This window comes from Zootoca vivipara, chromosome 1, assembly GCF_965207765.1.
Source record: "Zootoca vivipara chromosome 1, rZooViv2.hap1.1, whole genome shotgun sequence".
Classification (NCBI taxonomy): Eukaryota; Metazoa; Chordata; class Lepidosauria; order Squamata; family Lacertidae; genus Zootoca; species Zootoca vivipara.
Genome location: NC_142582.1, coordinates 46,825,265 through 46,842,904, shown reverse-complemented (window position 1 = coordinate 46,842,904; position 17,640 = coordinate 46,825,265). Strand labels below are relative to the sequence as shown.

The 17,640-nt window shown below is 42.1% G+C and overlaps 1 protein-coding gene across 2 annotated transcripts in view; it reads right to left on the bottom strand.

Moving 5' to 3' along the window:
* Positions 1-17,640, bottom strand: part of CNTNAP5 (contactin associated protein family member 5) — a 308,410-nt gene that overhangs the window by 59,293 nt on the left and 231,477 nt on the right. For both annotated transcript variants that reach the window (XM_088662417.1, XM_035128546.3), the window contains exon 14: positions 1,640-1,796. In XM_088662417.1, coding sequence (XP_088518543.1) covers positions 1,640-1,796 — 157 coding nt within the window. The remainder of the gene's footprint in view (positions 1-1,639; positions 1,797-17,640) is intronic.

Here is a 17,640-nt window from a genome sequence, read left to right as displayed (position 1 = left end):
GGCCTAGAGCAAGCACCCATCTGGACAAGCCTTCTGTATAGCTCCACTTCCTGCGTACATCTCTTCCTAGATCAGAAACATGTTGTGGGGGAGGGAGCTTTAACATTTTGCCTTCACTACATTTCTGATCTAGATCTCTCTCCTCTGTGCACCTACTGCTGCTTATCTGCACAGGAGAGAAGCTTGTATTGGTGGCAACAGTGGGTATGCTTTAAGAGTCTGCTGTCTTGGAAGGCTGGCTTCACATGTATATGCATGCCTCTAATCCTCCGAGACACCACAGGGGTTCCTGTGATTCACTTTCCATCTAGGGGAACTCTAGTTGATTTCTGTCTCAAGCAATGTTAAAGAAAGGGGAAAGGTGAACCAGTCTGGTTCATTGCTCATCTTTGGATATCTCTGTTTCCTGTTTCAGTCACTGATCCATAAGAGGACCTCTCCTCTTATTCCATGTTTGCTAAGTTTACTCAGGAGCCTTTGGTGAGGTACATTGCCGAAAGCTTTTTGAAAGTTTAAGTACACAATGTCAGCTGAATCACCTCTATCGGTCTGCTTGTTGACACTCTCAGAAGACTCTAATAGGGTAGTGAGAGAAGATATGCCTTTGTAGTCATTTGGCTTCAGGAAGACTTGTTCTTCTATAGGCCTGTTAATTAAACTTTTAACCATGCTTTCCACCACCGCAACACTGAGCTCCTTCCCTTATAAAGGAAGGAATCCTGCCAGGGTTGCTTGAGGAATTCAATTTCTGTGCATTCTGATGCATTGATCTGATAAACACCTCCCAGACTAATGTGCAGATCAAATCGCAATTATCTCTTGGATTTTGTAAGCAAATGTGTATATTAGAATAAAATATATTTAAAAACACATACATGGGGATATATTCTTGTGCAGATTTTTAATAAAATATTTCAGACTAATGTGGGAGCCAGACAGAATAGACATGTGAATGGAAGTATGCAAAACTGGCATTGATTGATATAGATGACAAATTATACCAATCTGTGGTGAACTAAAAAAGGAGGGATATTGCAGAAATAGACAATGAACAAAGCACCACAGTCAAAATTATCTGTGATATAGAATGGCTTCTATGGTAGGAGAAAGTGATAGATGGTAGCTATTCTATAAATCACAAATAATTTTAACAGTGGGGGTTTTTTTATTCATTTTCCAGTTCTACAAAATCTATTTCCCCCTAACTTTACCATTTTCTTACTGCATTATATTTTTTCTGTAATATAGGTCAGGAGTCAAAACTGAAGAAGAATTTTTATTCTTCAAAGTGTAACAATTTGAAGACGGGAGAGTTTCTACTTGTTATGTGCTGTTTTTCAGCTTTCTTCCCTTCCAAAAATTTCAAACCAAATACTGTATAAATTATTTAACTGAAGGTAATGTGCAGAAACTTATAGTTTGTGGAACTGCCATAAAATTGTATACAACTCTCATTGAAGGTCTTCTGGGTTAGACCCAGCACTGCAATTTCAAAGCAATCACAATGGAGGCCCCAAAATTGGATGCTCAGAATCCACCCTCTTTTATTCCTACTAAACTTGCACAACCTTTTCCATAAGTTTATGCATTGATTTATTCACTTCTGTTTTATTAGTGTAGGGCAAATCTCCATAGTTACCATTCGTCCTTATCTGCATCACAGTTACAGAAGTATCTCAGATCCAGGCAGCTTTCCTCCAGTCCACATGCACAGCGCTGGGCTCCAGGAGGAGACCCTCCCCAGTAAGGATGCTTTTCATTGGCTCGACCAACCCACCAAACAAATGGCATTCCATCTGGGGAAACAAAAAGAACAGACCTGCCATCAGAAATCTGAAGTCAGTAGGCAAATCGAGAAAAGATGTAAGAAGTCCTTGTTCTTGCTACAGCTGGGATGGAATATCATTCTGCATCTGATTTAAAATAAACATTGGAAATCTGAAGGTCAGCATATTGAATCCAGTGTTTCAAATTTACATATTCAGCCATACATAATATGTTTTTGTACATCCTGATCTTAACTAAGAGAGGGGTGATTTCAAAGCATCCCGCGTTTTAAAATATATTTAAATGAATGATATCACCAAACTACAGTGGAACCTCGGGTTACGTACTGTCCTCCTTACGAATGCTTTGAGTAATGAACTCCGCTAACCCGGAAGTAGATGCTCTTAGTTGAGAACTTTGCCCCGGGATGCGAGCGGAAGTCCCGCGTCGGCGGCGCAGCAGCAGCGGGAGGCCCCATTAGCGAAAGCGTGCCTCATGTTAAGAACGGTTTTGACTTAAGAACGGACCTCTGGAACGAATTAAGTTCATAACCAGTGTACCGGTACCACTGTATTCTCTAAAATGGGAAAGTTACTTCTTGTATTGCAGAGGTGTATAAAACCATTTAATTCCCAGAACAATTTGAGGAAGTGCCAAAAACAGGCATGGCCAACATGGTGTGCTCTTCAGGTGTGGTTGGACTCCAACTCCCAGCAGCCCCAGCCAACATGTCCAATGGCCAGCTTGGAGGTACCATGTTGGCTAAACTCTGGTCTACAAGAAATGCAAATATTCATAAGGGTAGAGTTTTTAGAAGCCTATAAAAAAAAGAATAACTGCACATTGATTATGCATATTTATAGCTAGCCAAAGTGGCTGTGGCAACCCAGTCAGATGGGTGACATCTAAAAAAAAATAAAGTTGTTGCTATTAGTAGTGTAAAATTCCGACAAGCTTACTTAACTATGCTGACAAACTGATGGAAGTGGGCAGAAGGAAAGTTTGAAAGTAACTGGAAGACTTCATTTGAGCCAAATATTTTGAAAAGGCTAAGATTCAATGTTGACTATGGCCAATACTAAATTGTGTAGGGAGCCTATGTCAGTACAACCGGCTCCCTGCCTCAGATGTTTGCTCTCCAACGTGTGGGGCTGCCATGGACAGTGATATGGCAAACAGATCAGAGCTAGAGGCTCCGCCCCTCACTGAGTGAGCATCATAAATATTAATAGATCTACTTGGGTATCTATGCACACATCTATACAATGTGTTGTGTTAAACACATGTTCACAGAGCTCCTAATTTGAGGATCTTTATTTGAAATATTTTGCACACCAGACATTATCACAATGGTCATGAATACTATTGGAATAATAGAATTGTAAAGTTGGAAAGGACCCCATGGGTCATTTAGTCCAACCCCATGCTATACAGGGATCTCCTTTAGTGAAACACCTGTATTACATTTTGGAGACATTTAGCAATGGCCAATAAATACCAATATAAACTTGCTTGATTTTAACTTGACTAACATAGAATTAAAAAATGGCTTCTACAGCTTACGCGGCCAACACATGAATAGAAAATAATACAATCAGTGCTTTTTTTCTTTAAAAAAATATAAAAAATGTTTAGGGGTACTCTCATTTTCCTACTCATATTGAAATATGGCCCCTCATTGAGGCCAAACTTAGATTTACAAAATGTTTAGGGATATGTGTACCCCTTCATACCCCCAGAAAAAGCACCAAATAAAATTATTAGTTGTAAATTACACAGCCCCATGTTGCCTGGAGTATGCACAGTTCCTAGAAGAGATATAGACATAGGCAGAGATGTACCTTATACAGAGTTTTGGGACTAACTTTGCAGAATGAAAATAAGACTAAATAAATCAGGAAACTTCATATGTAAATAGCCGGAGTTTGGGCCTTGGGGGACTGTAGGTGGGTGAAATCCATGAAACAAAAAAGGCAGAAAGAAACCCAAAGCTGTTGAATGAAATTTTTCCTAAGATTAACATTTTGAAATAGAACTGTCTGGTCTCCACTCCTTAATTCATTTATCAGTTATAAATGTAGCTAGGTATTAATACATGAAAAATAAAAGAACTGACATGCAAAAATGATTTGAATTTTATGCAGGCTAGCTTGTTGGCTATTGAAAATGTTAGCAAGAGCTAATTGCATTATATGTATCCATGACAACATTTTTTAAATAAAAAAACATGAAATGAGGTTAATTACTAATTGCAGTGGACTAATTAAGAGAAGTTTCAGCAAACTGCTCAGTCAGGTTTGCATTGCCCACTGCTTTCCCACAGATCCTATTGCTTTCAAATTTCAGTGTTGCAAACAATGAAACAAAGAGAGAAGAATGATTATCAGGTCATCACAAATTAGGAAACAAGGGCTTTGCCCAATGCCCAATGGTACTCATTATAAAAACAGAAAAGACGACGATATGAATTCCCCTAGCACACATCTTCCAGTTTTGCATTTTTCGAACTTGTGAACACAAGTTGGAATATTAATGTGTATTATTGTCAACACGTTCTTTTAAAATTATTGTTGCATACAATTACAGCAGAGGGAGAGGGAGAGGGAGAGAGAGATATGGATGGTGGTATGCAAGTGGAGCAAAATGGGAAACCTCAGAGGTATTTTGGGCTTGCCAGAGGCAAAGTGGAATCTCTATGAGATAGTAAAATTCAAAGGGAGGAACCCTGAAGTATTCCATGGCACCTCATCAATCCAGACCACAGGCCCACATGCACATATACAAAATGCTGCAGAAAAGCAGTTGCTGAAAGTGAATTTATTGTGTTTAAGCTTACTATAACACCAGAAAAGAATAATGAGGGAAGGGAGAGCAGACACCAGTGTGGGGAAAAGGTATAGAGGGAGAGGTCCCTTGTGACAGATCAGTACATTGTGAAATCAAAGGCAATTTTAGTGACTAGTGCTCTCCAATCCCAGTGCTTTCAGGAAGGGAATAGCTTTGCAAGAGCAAATCTTATGTCTCTAAATTTATGGATGATGTCAGGATGGGAATGAAGAAGGTTGAGAGGAAGAGCTCCTCTGTGACTAATCAGAAGGAATTGTTTTCCTCAAAAAACAAACCCATTACTTCTTCTCACCACAAAATCACCTTTAAAGGAATAATAATAATAATAATAATAATAATAATAATAATAATAATAATATTTATACCCTGCCGATCTGGCTGGGTTTCCCCAGCCACTCTGGCCAGCTCCCAACAGAATATTTAAAACACAGCAAACATTAAAAAACTTCTCTAAACAAGGCTGCCTTCAGATTTCTTCTAAAAGTCAGATAGTTGTTTATTTGTTTGACATCTGATGGGAGGGTGTTCCAGAGGGCAGAGCCACTACCGAGAAGGCCCTCTGCCTGGTTCCCTGTAACCTCACTTCTCGCAGTGAGGGAACCACTGGAAGGTCCTCAGAGCTGGACCTCAGTGCCCAGGCTGAATAATGGGGGTGGAGATGCTCACACAAATGGCCCAGGACCAATTCATCTGCAGTCTGGCAGGTTTCTTACTCAGGGGCACTTTACTCAGGCATATTGCTTACAGAACACTAGGGGAGATTAATGGATTTCCATCCTAAAACTGTGATGGCTGCCCTTGTGGGACAAGTACTGCAAATATTCTTCTGGAAATTGGAGGAGCCATGCCTCAGAAGGGACAATTTTAAACCAATCCTGGCCCATATTAAAAAGTTATAGATTCTGTTCTTTTTTTAAAGCAAACCAACTTTAACCACAGCCAGCACAAAAGCCTCTGAATCTATTTGGGAAGCTTTATTCACATTGAAAAGGCTTCTATACCTGCAAATTCCATCCACTTCTGTCAAAAAGCCCCAATAGCTATAGTCATGTTTAAATTTCCCAGGAGGGAAAAAGAGGACTCAGACCCTTGAGCCAAACTGGGCATCCTCTCAATTAGTATCAGCTGCAATGGGCTGCTTATAGACTGCTGAATTAGGGTTCAAGCCAAACATTGTGGTTGGGGCACACTCCTAATTTATACCTACTAGTGCTAGCTAGTTTTGGAACCAATTGATATTCTATAAGATGAGTCTTTCTTTTCGTTGAAGGGCTAAGAGAAAAAAAAAAGTGCACCAGATCTTGCCTAATGCCTTTTATAGAAATTGCAGGAACATCCAAGTGTATTTAGGATTAGCAATCTAATTTAACTGACAATTTAAATAGACACGACAGAAGTTATCTGCCTAATTAAAAATGTGCTAATTCGGGGGAAGACAATATTTAGCTTTAAAATACAACTTTGTGTGGCTATTAGGAAATAATGGTGAACATTAATCAAAGTCAAGCTGCATATTATTGCCTCTTGGATAGGATCATTAAACTGGAGCATAATCATATGATAAACAGCCATCACTGGGGTATTAAGAATGAACAGTTTTATAATGTCTTCTCTGTGTTTGACTATATCTATTTTATTGTACTAAAACCAACCAAAAGATATATCAAAGTCTTTGATAGTAGTAGACTTGCCAAAGTTTGAGTCATTTAAAACCAGGCTAAATAGAGTACTTGCTAATACACTGGAGGGAACTATCTGACAAAGGATAGGGAATAGACTTCTATGGTCTAATGTATCTTTTAAAGTATCTCTTGTAGCATCTGATTCTGCCACTAAGAAATGAAATAGTAACTCACTTGAAGTGCAATAAAGAGAGGAATGAGGGTCATAGAGACCCTCATATAGGTTCAACAAAGAACTTTAACACATGCTTTAGAAGGATTTAATTATGCTATTCCTTGAGTGTATTTGCTTAACATGCTGTTCAGAAGCAATATAATTATACTGTTATGTTTTTGTTGCTCCACAGTGTGCCCTCATATATGCTTACCACAGACACCTTAAGTGGACCAAAATAAAAACAAAACTTCCAGCAAAAAGGGTCTGTTCTAAGGTACCACCTCTCAATGGCAGAAGATACAACACACACACACACACCACCTACCTTTTGCATAGACCTTAGTAAGCATGATCCAATTTATTTAGCACATGAACATAGCTGCCAAGTTTTCCCTTTTCTCGCGAGGAAGCCTATTCAGCATAAGGGAAAATCCCTTTAAAAAAGGGATAACTTGGCAGCTATGCACATGAAGGCTACCCAGCATATATGTATTTATTTTTACATGCTTGGAATTTGCCAAGGCTGTGTGTAGAGGTAACAAGTTTCAAATTCTTAGAACAGTTATAGCACAATTAACATTTTGGAGATTTCTCCTCAAAGATGGCGTTTTCAAGGATCCACAATCCCTTCATTGTTAAAAAAAAGGTGGCATCTGAACTCATAGCAAAAAGGTATAAACTTTTGAGACATTAGGGAAATTTCCTTTAGTCAAGAGAATAAATAATTTTCCTAGCTGACTTATTTTAAAAGTGTTTTAGCTATGCTTTATACACAGGGGTAGCCCGATATGCTCCAGATCAGGCATAGGCAAACTCGGCCCTCCCGATGTTTTGGGACTACAACTCCCATCATCCCTAGCTAACAGGACCAGTGGTCAGGGATGATGGGAGTTGTAGTCCCAAAACATAGGGCCGAGTTTACCTATGCCTGCTCCAGATATTTTTGCACTACAATTCCCATCAGCCTCAGCCAGCATATTTAATGGTCAGGGATAATGGACTCTGGAGCGCGCGCACACACACACACAAACACAAAAATGACAACCTCTGTACCACTCCCTCAGGCGCATATCTTAGCTGCCAAGTATCCCGTTTTTCATGGGAAACCCCTGGATTTTAATCCGTTTCCCGCTGTTCTCCGGAATGGTGAAAAATCCCGGAAATCCCCCGGATTTCCTTCCTGCCACGGAGCCTCCATTTTGGGTGCTGCTCTAACCATGTGTGGGCACCAGAAATAGGGCAGAGAGGCACCAGAAGTCACTTCTATGCACACCCGGTGGCCATCTTGGTAGTGGCCACATGGCGGCGGCTGTCACCAAGATGGCAGCCACCATGCGGCCACCACCAAGATGGCCACCAGGCATGTGTAGAAGTGACTTCCAGTGCTGCTCTGCCCTATTTCCGGTGCCCACACATGGTCAGAGTGGCCCCGGAAGTTGCTTCTACGCAACTTCTGGTGCTGCACCGCTGCTCATCCTGCATTTTTCAGCAGGAGACTTGGCAGGTGTGGTGCATACAGTAGGGTTGTGTGCTGGATTCAGCCAAAGCCTGAGTTTTGAACCAAAGTGGGCTGATTTGGGGGAATCTGGGCATCAGTCGACTTGGGCTAAGATAGCCCCAGTTCACCACAGGATGGCACAAAGTGATGCAGGCCTGTCAGGGCATAGGAAGGAGAGGCCCAGCATGGGTGAAAATAAGGAGAAACCATGAAAAAGAGGGACCCTCAAGGCTACTATGTCTTCTTGTGACAAGGTAGGGGTGAGGATGAGTGGATACCTTTCTTTCTCAACCTCTGCTTCTTCCTGCCAAGCCTCTACTTGTCTCCTCCACCTGAAATACCACCACACAGGGAGGCCACCTGTGAAGGAGCAGCACCACACAGAATACAACCCCATTTGGTACATGGAAGGATTCAATCCTGCACAGCATCAGTTGCTATTCAGAAGGAAGAAGCACTCTGCAGGATCAAACCTACCTGCTCTTGGTCAAGAGTGGGGGAGAAGGAGAAGCAGCACAAGCACAAATAATACTCGTATTTGTCTTACTCCCTGATTCTCAATTTTATAGCACAGGGTTGAATCCGAAAGAAACAAATCTCCTTCTCTTCACTGAAAGTTCCAAGATATTTCTTTCTTCTTGAAGAGCATATTAAGTTCTGCAAGCCAGCCATGGTCTTGCACAGCAGGAATTTAACTTTACGTGTCTATGAATAAAAAACCACTCATGGCAAAGCACTGCAGCTTGATTCAATGTTCATGTGATTTTCTATAACATATTTATTTTGTCCCAAATAGCAGATGGAAACCAATTGCACAAATAAGCACATTAAGAGTTGATCTCTCTCTCTCCCCCTCCCCATTCCCATTCTGTAAGACAGAGAATTCACTCATAATAGATACATTAGGGTTTTTATATCAGGCGCAGCAAAGAGAGAACTGGGCTCAGAAAAGAGAAAGCGAAGGGGATGGGAAGAAAAGAAAGCTGATACAAAAGCAGAACAGCTATGGAGAGTTTGTTTCAACAAATGCTGTTCCATACAAGCTCTGTAGTCATCAAACCACCACCCCTCCTCCAATACAGTTTGATAGAAGATACATAACTGTCAACCCCTGACCTCTTTATTTAATTCCTGCACATGGTGAAAGATGTATGGCTGCTGCAGCAAAAATAAAGCTGCCCTAGATCTATCTTTCTTCTCTGTAACATTTAGTAACTGAAAAGCTGTATGTGATATTGTCAGACTTTTGAGTTTTCCTATTTCTATAAATACTAGTCACTGAAGTGGTGTAAGAGGCTGGAAATTTGGATTGCAATGACATTGTCATGTTTTTACTTGCTAGATGGTGTGCGGGAGAATTGGCGGGGGGGCGGGGAGTGAGATGCTATTTTTGTCACTATTCCTGACACACTTTTCATAAGCATTTATTTTTCATTTATGTACACCCTACCTGACAAAATAGAAGAGTATAGAGCCCCATTGCATGAGCAGACCTTGTTCTGTGTATGCAACAACTTAGCTGAATCCTACCCCACGCGTTCTTGAGTTGCTTTGTGATCTTTCTGCTTTGAACTGCAACTAGTATTCCAACCAACAGAGTAGAAAACCAGCTTTGCTGTCCCCATTCTCTATAATGGGAAATCTAATCAACAAAGTAGGTGAAATTTTCAGAGCACAGGAGTCTCCCTGATTTTATTAAATCTACCAAATTGCAAGAAAATGGGCCCAGCAGCTATTTGTCGGGGAAGTAAAAGAGATTCACTTTCCTCCATAATCTCTTGAGGGAGCAGATGTGTCCCCTGCTTTAATAGACTCTAGGAAATGTAGAGCTGGAAGAGACCCCGGGGGTCATCTAGTCCAACCCCCTGCAATGCAGGAATCCCAACTGAAGCATCCATGACAGATGGCCACCCAACCTCGGCTTAAAAACCTCCAAGGAAGGAGAGTCCTCTACCTTCCAAGGGAGTCTGTTCTACTATCAAACAGCAATTACCATCATAAAGTTCTGCTTGACGTTTAGTCAGAATCTCCTTTCTTGTAACTTGAATATATTGGTTGGGGTCTTATCCTTCAGAGCAGGAGAAAGCAAGCGTGCTCCATCTTCCGTGTGACAGCCCTTTAGATATTTGAAGATGTCTATTGGTTCCTCTTTTCCAGGCTAAACATAGCCAACTCCCTCAGATGTTTCTCATGAGGCTGTTCTGGGCCCTCATACCCTCCAAGTATCTCACTTTAAGTGGGGCACCCTGGATTGACATGAGCCACCCCAGCTTCTGATTCCAATAGCAGACATCCCATTTTGGCCTCTGTGGTCTGGTCACACCAAAGCGCAGGACCAAAAGACACACTTTTTTGGTTCTGCGCTGTGGGTTTGAGTCAGTTGGCTCACACCAGAGCACAGGACTAAAAAAATGAAAGGAAAAATTACTTTGACCGCATTGCTACTCTTTTTCCTCCTTCTGTCATGGCACTTTCAGAAGTATTTCTGCTGTGCTGGTGTGACGACCCTGGTCCCACTCTCCCTTACTATCACCGCGACCCAAGAATCTAGAGGGGAAAACACCCACCCTCTTCTCCTGCCGCCTCAAAAACAAACCCCTTTAACTAATGGGTTTCTTGGTAAGGAGAGCACTCCAGCCTGCGTGACCGGGTACCTCAAGGAACTCTAGGCTGTCCCACGGAATAACCTCTTGCCTCCAGTAAAGGGTCTCCCTCAGTTGGATTCCCCTACTGTAAAAGTTTACCCTACACACTCTGGCAACTTCTTGGCGCCTCAGGTTACCCTTCTAAGCCTCCTCCGTGTGACTTCAGGACACCAACTACCACCTCCCTGCCTGAGGTGAGTTTTGTCCTCTCTTGAACCACCACGGTTGTGAGTCCTGGTACCTCGCTGGAAAAATAAAGACGGACCTCTTTTTGGCAAAAACAGAGATGAAGATTTATTGTGTTAAAAACATAAGTGATTCTTTAACGTGTCATTTATTAATTAGCTTTGTTCCAGTTGTACAAAATAAACTCAGTCAAACATTTAACTTTAAGTTTTCCTAGCCTCTTAACTGTCTTCATATAAGCCACCACATAACACCACACCACACCTTCCTCCCTCTCCCTCCTCACTCACCAAAACCGACACTCCCTCCTTTCAAACCGGGCACAGTCCCGCCCCCATCAGAGTTCTATGCCAGTCAGGCTGGAGGTGGGTTAACTCTTTGCCAGCCGGGCAGAAATAAACATTTTAAAAGTGCTTCAATTTGTCACATATCTCCCCCACCACAAAGACATTGCGTCGGCTTGCTCTTAATTAACTAGAGCAATGCCAAAGCAATGGGCTTGGGGTCCAAAATACTTCAATGCATTCTATAACATTCATATTACAAAGTCAACTAAATTAACATCTCATAAACTTGTACACAGATAAACCATGTTTGGCATGTGTCAGATTATAACGCCTAAGCACAAATGTTCTGCTAGGGTTATCACCGTTTCATATAATCATTTGCACCATTCTATACCTCTCAAAAATACCTGGATAAAGCGTCCGCTATGATGTTTTTCCTTCCCACTTATGTGCTTACCCTGTGTCTATTTTATGAGTTGCTAGGTTGGTCCTCCCTGGGATGTTTGAGAAGATTTGAGCAAACTGAGCAAGGACTATTTTTAACTGCTCCTTTTGCTCTGGGGTCAGATTTTCATCGAATGACACCTCTGCTAGAGTTGTGCCATTTCTCAGCTCTCCCCACCCAGTTAAATGAATTCCTTGTGTCATCTTCCCCTTTACTTGTAACACCAACTTATTTCTGTCAAAATAAGGCTTAAGTAAATTTACATGAAAATTTTTACATCGGTTCCCTTCCCCATCTAACTCTACCAAATAGTTCACCGCAGATATCCTCTCGACCACTTTGAAGGGACCGTCCCACGACATCTCCAACTTCTTTCGACGTCTTGTTCTTAACACGAGCACACTGTCACCAGGCTGGAAAGATCTGTCTCTTGCGTGTGCATCATACCACTGCTTCTGTCGACGCTGTGCCTGCTGCAAGTTGTGAGCAGCTTGCTCCCGTAGCTCTTGAAGGTCGCTCTGCAGCTCCTGTAGATACGTCACAACATCAGGGCTGTCGATCTGCTCCTCCCCTGACCACGCTGCTTTCATCAAGTCTAGGGGTCCTCGTGGCTGTCGTCCAAATAGGAGTTCAAAAGGACTGAACCCTGTGCTCTCCTGCGGCACTTCGCGATAACCGAATAGGAAGTGTTGCAGCCTCTCATCCCAGTCGTTAGGATGATTGATGGAATAGGTTTTTAGCATCCGGCTCAGGGTCGAATTAAATTTCTCCGTCAAGCCATTCGACTGTGGATGATAAGCCGTAGTTTTAACATGCTTAATTCCACAAAGAGTTAAAAGCTCTTCCATGGTCTTGGACGTGAAGGATGTCCCTAAATCTGTTATAATTTCCTTGGGGAATCCCAGCCTTAAGAACACCGACATGAGGGCTTTTGCTACAGTCTTTGAGTCAATGTCCTTTAGAGGTATTGCTTCTGGATAGCGCGTAGCATAATCCACTAGGCATAAAATAAACTTATTCCCCCTTTTAGTAACTCTGGAGATAGGCCCGAGGATGTCCACTCCTACTCTGGAAAAGGGCTCAGTAATTACGGGAATAGACTGTAACAAGCCTCGCGTTTTGTCCGCTCTTTTGCCTGCTTTTTGGCAGATCACACAGGACTTGCAATACTCTTTGATGTCCTTGCCCATCCCAGGCCAGTAAAATCTTGCTTGGATTCTATCACTAGTCTTTCTAATGCCTAGATGCGCTGCTGAGGGTGCGTCGTGTGCCATTTGTAGCACTTGCCACCGGTAAGCTCTTGGCAACACTAACTGTTTCTTCCTTTCCCAAACAGCAGCAGTTTTCCTCCTCCTAGAAATTCTATACAGTCTTCCCTCAATGGTGGTAAATAAGCAGGGGTTCTCCACAGTTACTTCTGCAGTAGGACTTTGTGCTTTACCCCACAGCTCTTTTATAGTTTCATCCTCTTTTTGATCACTCAAGAATTGGGCACCGTGCTCCTGGACCACTGGCACGCTAATCAGCCCTTCACCCTCACTAGGATCTATGGGTGACTCTATAACTGCAGGAGGATTACTCTCAGTGACTTGAGACTGTGACCTAGTTATCACTTGAATACGGTGCTTCTGACTAGCTAGGTCATTCCCTATTAAAAAGGGTACCTCCAACTCATTTAGGATTCCTACTCTCCACTTGCCACAAAATCCTTTGTAGGTAATATCCACTTCAGCTAATGGTACTTCAAAATGTGGGCCCCATATGCCTTTTAAACTATAGGACTGACCCTTGAGGTACTGCTCCTTTGGAACAAATTGTGATTTGACAAGTGAGACTTCTGCTCCTGTGTCCCTCAAACCTAAACAAGACTGACCATTTAATTCAATTGGCTCCATGTAATCTTGGTTGCACTCCTGCTCAGCCCTCCAGACCTGTAAGACCTTAGAAGTAGTCTCAGCTGGACTGTCTGCTTTCTCTGAGCCTTCTGTCTGAGGCGAGCTATTTTCCTGTGACTGCATTACCAGTTTTACTTGTTTAGCTGCAGTAGGTGTAGTTTGCGACTTAACCAGCAGGGGGCACCTGGCACGTACATGGCCCTCACGATTACAGAAAAAACAAGTGATTTTCTTAGACCCTGTCTTGTCAGAAACTGATTCCCTGACAGGAAAATTTTCTTGCCTGTCTTTATTTTCTCTGTTTCTCCATGGATTACCCTTCTGTGAGTGTTTTGGGAATGCTATTTCATTGAAATCTCCTTGTAGTTCGTCTAAGACCTCAGCAACCTGTGCCACAGTTTTCAGTTTTTTATCCCTCAAGAACCAACGTAAATTGCTAGGGATTTGCTTAAAAAATTGTTCTAAACAAATTAATTGTTTTAACTCATCAAAGTCCTTCACTCCACTCCCTTGAATCCATCTGTCAAGTAATTTATCTAAGCGGCTAGCTAGTTGGGCATAAGTCTCTTTATGTTCCTTTTTTGCCTCACGAAAAGCCTTTCTGCTTTGTTCAGCCGTGAGCCCACATCGAACCCTGACCCTTTGCTTAAATACTTGGTAACATGACAGCTCTTCTTCCCTCAGGTCAGCATAAATTTCGCTTAGTATCCCACAAATTTGAGGTCTTAAATAAAGCATCCAGTTCTCCTCAGGTATTTGAAATTCCACACAAACGCGTTCGAAGGTAAATAGAAACGATTCGACATTATCGTCTTTTCCAAATTTGGGGAATCTTTTTAAATTAATTGCGGTACTATCATTATTAACTGGACTCCGAGTTAATTCTGATCGCAAACGTATCTCTTCAAGCTTCATTCTGTCCTGTTCTAATTGTGCCCTTATCCTCTCTGACTGCATTCTCTCCTCAGCTTCAATTCTAGCTTTTTCCCTCTCACTTTCAGATGCTAACTTTTCCCTCTCAGCTTCAATTCTGGCTTTTCCCCTCTCATTTTCAGCTTCAATCCTAGCTTTTTCTCTCTCACTTTCAATTCTAGCTTTTTCCCTCTCATTTTCAGCTTCAATCCTAGCTTTTTCCCTCTCACTTTCAGATGCTATCTTTTCCCTCTCAGCTTCAATTCGGGCCATCTCAATTCGTAGTTTCATCAGTTCCACCTCAGAACCTGGGCTTCCCTCAGCCCCTTCCGTTCTTTCATCTCCTTTTGCCTCTCTGGGTTTTCTTACGTGAGTCATTTTCCTCACAGGAAAATCCTGACAGACTCAAACCAAACTAGGCGCGTGAGCTTTGAATTTCGATCACGACGCTGCCACCAAAAAATGTGACGACCCTGGTCCCACTCTCCCTTACTATCACCGCGACCCAAGAATCTAGAGGGGAAAACACCCACCCTCTTCTCCTGCCGCCTCAAAAACAAACCCCTTTAACTAATGGGTTTCTTGGTAAGGAGAGCACTCCAGCCTGCGTGACCGGGTACCTCAAGGAACTCTAGGCTGTCCCACGGAATAACCTCTTGCCTCCAGTAAAGGGTCTCCCTCAGTTGGATTCCCCTACTGTAAAAGTTTACCCTACACACTCTGGCAACTTCTTGGCGCCTCAGGTTACCCTTCTAAGCCTCCTCCGTGTGACTTCAGGACACCAACTACCACCTCCCTGCCTGAGGTGAGTTTTGTCCTCTCTTGAACCACCACGGTTGTGAGTCCTGGTACCTCGCTGGAAAAATAAAGACGGACCTCTTTTTGGCAAAAACAGAGATGAAGATTTATTGTGTTAAAAACATAAGTGATTCTTTAACGTGTCATTTATTAATTAGCTTTGTTCCAGTTGTACAAAATAAACTCAGTCAAACATTTAACTTTAAGTTTTCCTAGCCTCTTAACTGTCTTCATATAAGCCACCACATAACACCACACCACACCTTCCTCCCTCTCCCTCCTCACTCACCAAAACCGACACTCCCTCCTTTCAAACCGGGCACAGTCCCGCCCCCATCAGAGTTCTATGCCAGTCAGGCTGGAGGTGGGTTAACTCTTTGCCAGCCGGGCAGAAATAAACATTTTAAAAGTGCTTCAATTTGTCACAGCTGGCCAACGAGGAGGAGGCTGCATTTGTTTGTGCAGAATCTCCTGATGCCACGTAGGCAGCCTCCCCCTAGGACACAGTACTCCAGGTGGGTTCTGACCAAGGCAGACTAGAGCAGTACTATTCCTTCCCTTGATCGGGACACTATAGTTCTGCTGATGCAGCTTAGAATAGCACTAGCTATTTTTTACTGCCGTATCACTGTTGACTCGTGTTAAACTAAGACCCCTAGATCCTTTCCCCATGTACTACTTGCCAGCCAAGTGTCCCCCCATCTCATATTTGTGCAGCTGGTTCCATTTTCCTGAATGTAGAACTTGAAATGCATTTCGTTAGTTTGGGCCTAGTTCTCCAATCTGTCTTCAGATTCTGTCTTCAGCGATGTTAGCTACCCCTTCCAATTTGCAACTTTTTCCCCGGGATGATGAGGAACCATTAGTGAGCACCCTCTTTGGTTTCGGTTAGTCAACCAGGTACAAATCCACCCAACAGTAACCTCACCCAGCCCACATTTTACCAGCGTCTCTGCAAAAATAACTTACCTTAAAATAATGAATAGATGGCCAGTTGGTGTATATGTTTGTTTGCATGTGTGTGTTGTTGTTGTTGTTAAAAGCAAAAACAAAACTTTGCAGCTTTCCATAATCTTTTCTTCTACTGAGCTTGTTTTCATCCTCTGATAGGCCTTATAAGAATCCAGCAGGTTCCCAATAGTTCTAACATCATGAAGCTGTCTAGAATGCTGCCTGCTGAGTTCTGAAGATCTCTGGTGTTTTGTTTTGTAACGCAGAGCAACACAGGATTTTTTTTTAACCAACCTTAAGAGAAGCTTTTAAGTTTTAAAACTATCCTCTACTGCTGTGTTTAACAAAAATAAAAATCAGAGCTTTTCACTGCTTTGCCAGCAACATATGAAGCAGCCTAATTTAAGCCAATGGACTTAGATCACAAGAAAACAGAGAGCTATTTCATTCAGAAACATATATAGACAACATGTCAACAGAGTTACACTTTGACATAGGAGGGTACCAGTATCAATTTGCCTTGCTATTCAGCCTAGAAACTGAGCCAATGCTCACTACCATTTATAGTATAAATATAAATCTGGCATGGCTCACATGGAATTACTTTGGATTTAGGTAGCAAGAACATAATTTTGTAGTTAGCTTTCAGTGTTACACAGTTAGAAATAAACAGGAACTCTATATTTTTAGTAGTGCTATATTCAGAATATTTGTCAAGATTGCTTTGAAAGATTCTCCAGAGAGTCTTCTGATGCTGTTTCAGACAGCCCAGTGAATGATATTTGAGAGAAACTGAATCTAGCATTAAGCTCCCTGGCTCTTTGATAATTGGGCACCACAACACAGGCAGAAACCTAAGAACTCTCAGTCAATTGGTACAAGTAAATTAAAGGTGTTTTTCACTGATGCAGAAAATTAATGCTTTGTGAATCTCCTGCTACAGTATATAAGGGACATGTAAAAATGAGCTTCTTTTGACATGAATAGTCTTAATGGTAAGGCTAGCAAAGTTGCTGAGGCTGCTGTTCATTGACCAAAGGAACAAATTATCTGATTCAGTATAAGGCAATATTAGCAGATCACTAGGCACCCCTGCATGCTTTCACATAGCTGCATCTCACAGTAAGCAGTATCAGGTCATACGTGAAAGGATGGAGGCTAGGAGAGATGGTGCCCCAGAAGACTCAAGCAGTGGTATAGTGGAACTGGAATTGGAATGCAACACAATTCCCCCCCCCCAAGGTTTGCTGTGCTATACAAAGTTTTCAAGAGTTGGAACAACAACCCCTCATCAACATCAGTAAGCTGCTGGCAACTGTTTTAAGAAACTGTCAGACACCTTAGTACTGAAAAATAGCAGAACACTTTGAACTGCATGAAGAATAGAAGGGTCAATGATTCTTTTCTGCAGGCTCCATTAAGATAAAAGCCACAGTGAAATTCAACAAGCAGGGGTTTGCTGTGACTGAAGAATTAGAGTGCATTTATTCCCTGCTCAAAACAAACATAACTGCTCCAAAATGGATTGGAATATCTAAAGCATTTGATCTGCTTAGAACTGTCAAGCCCC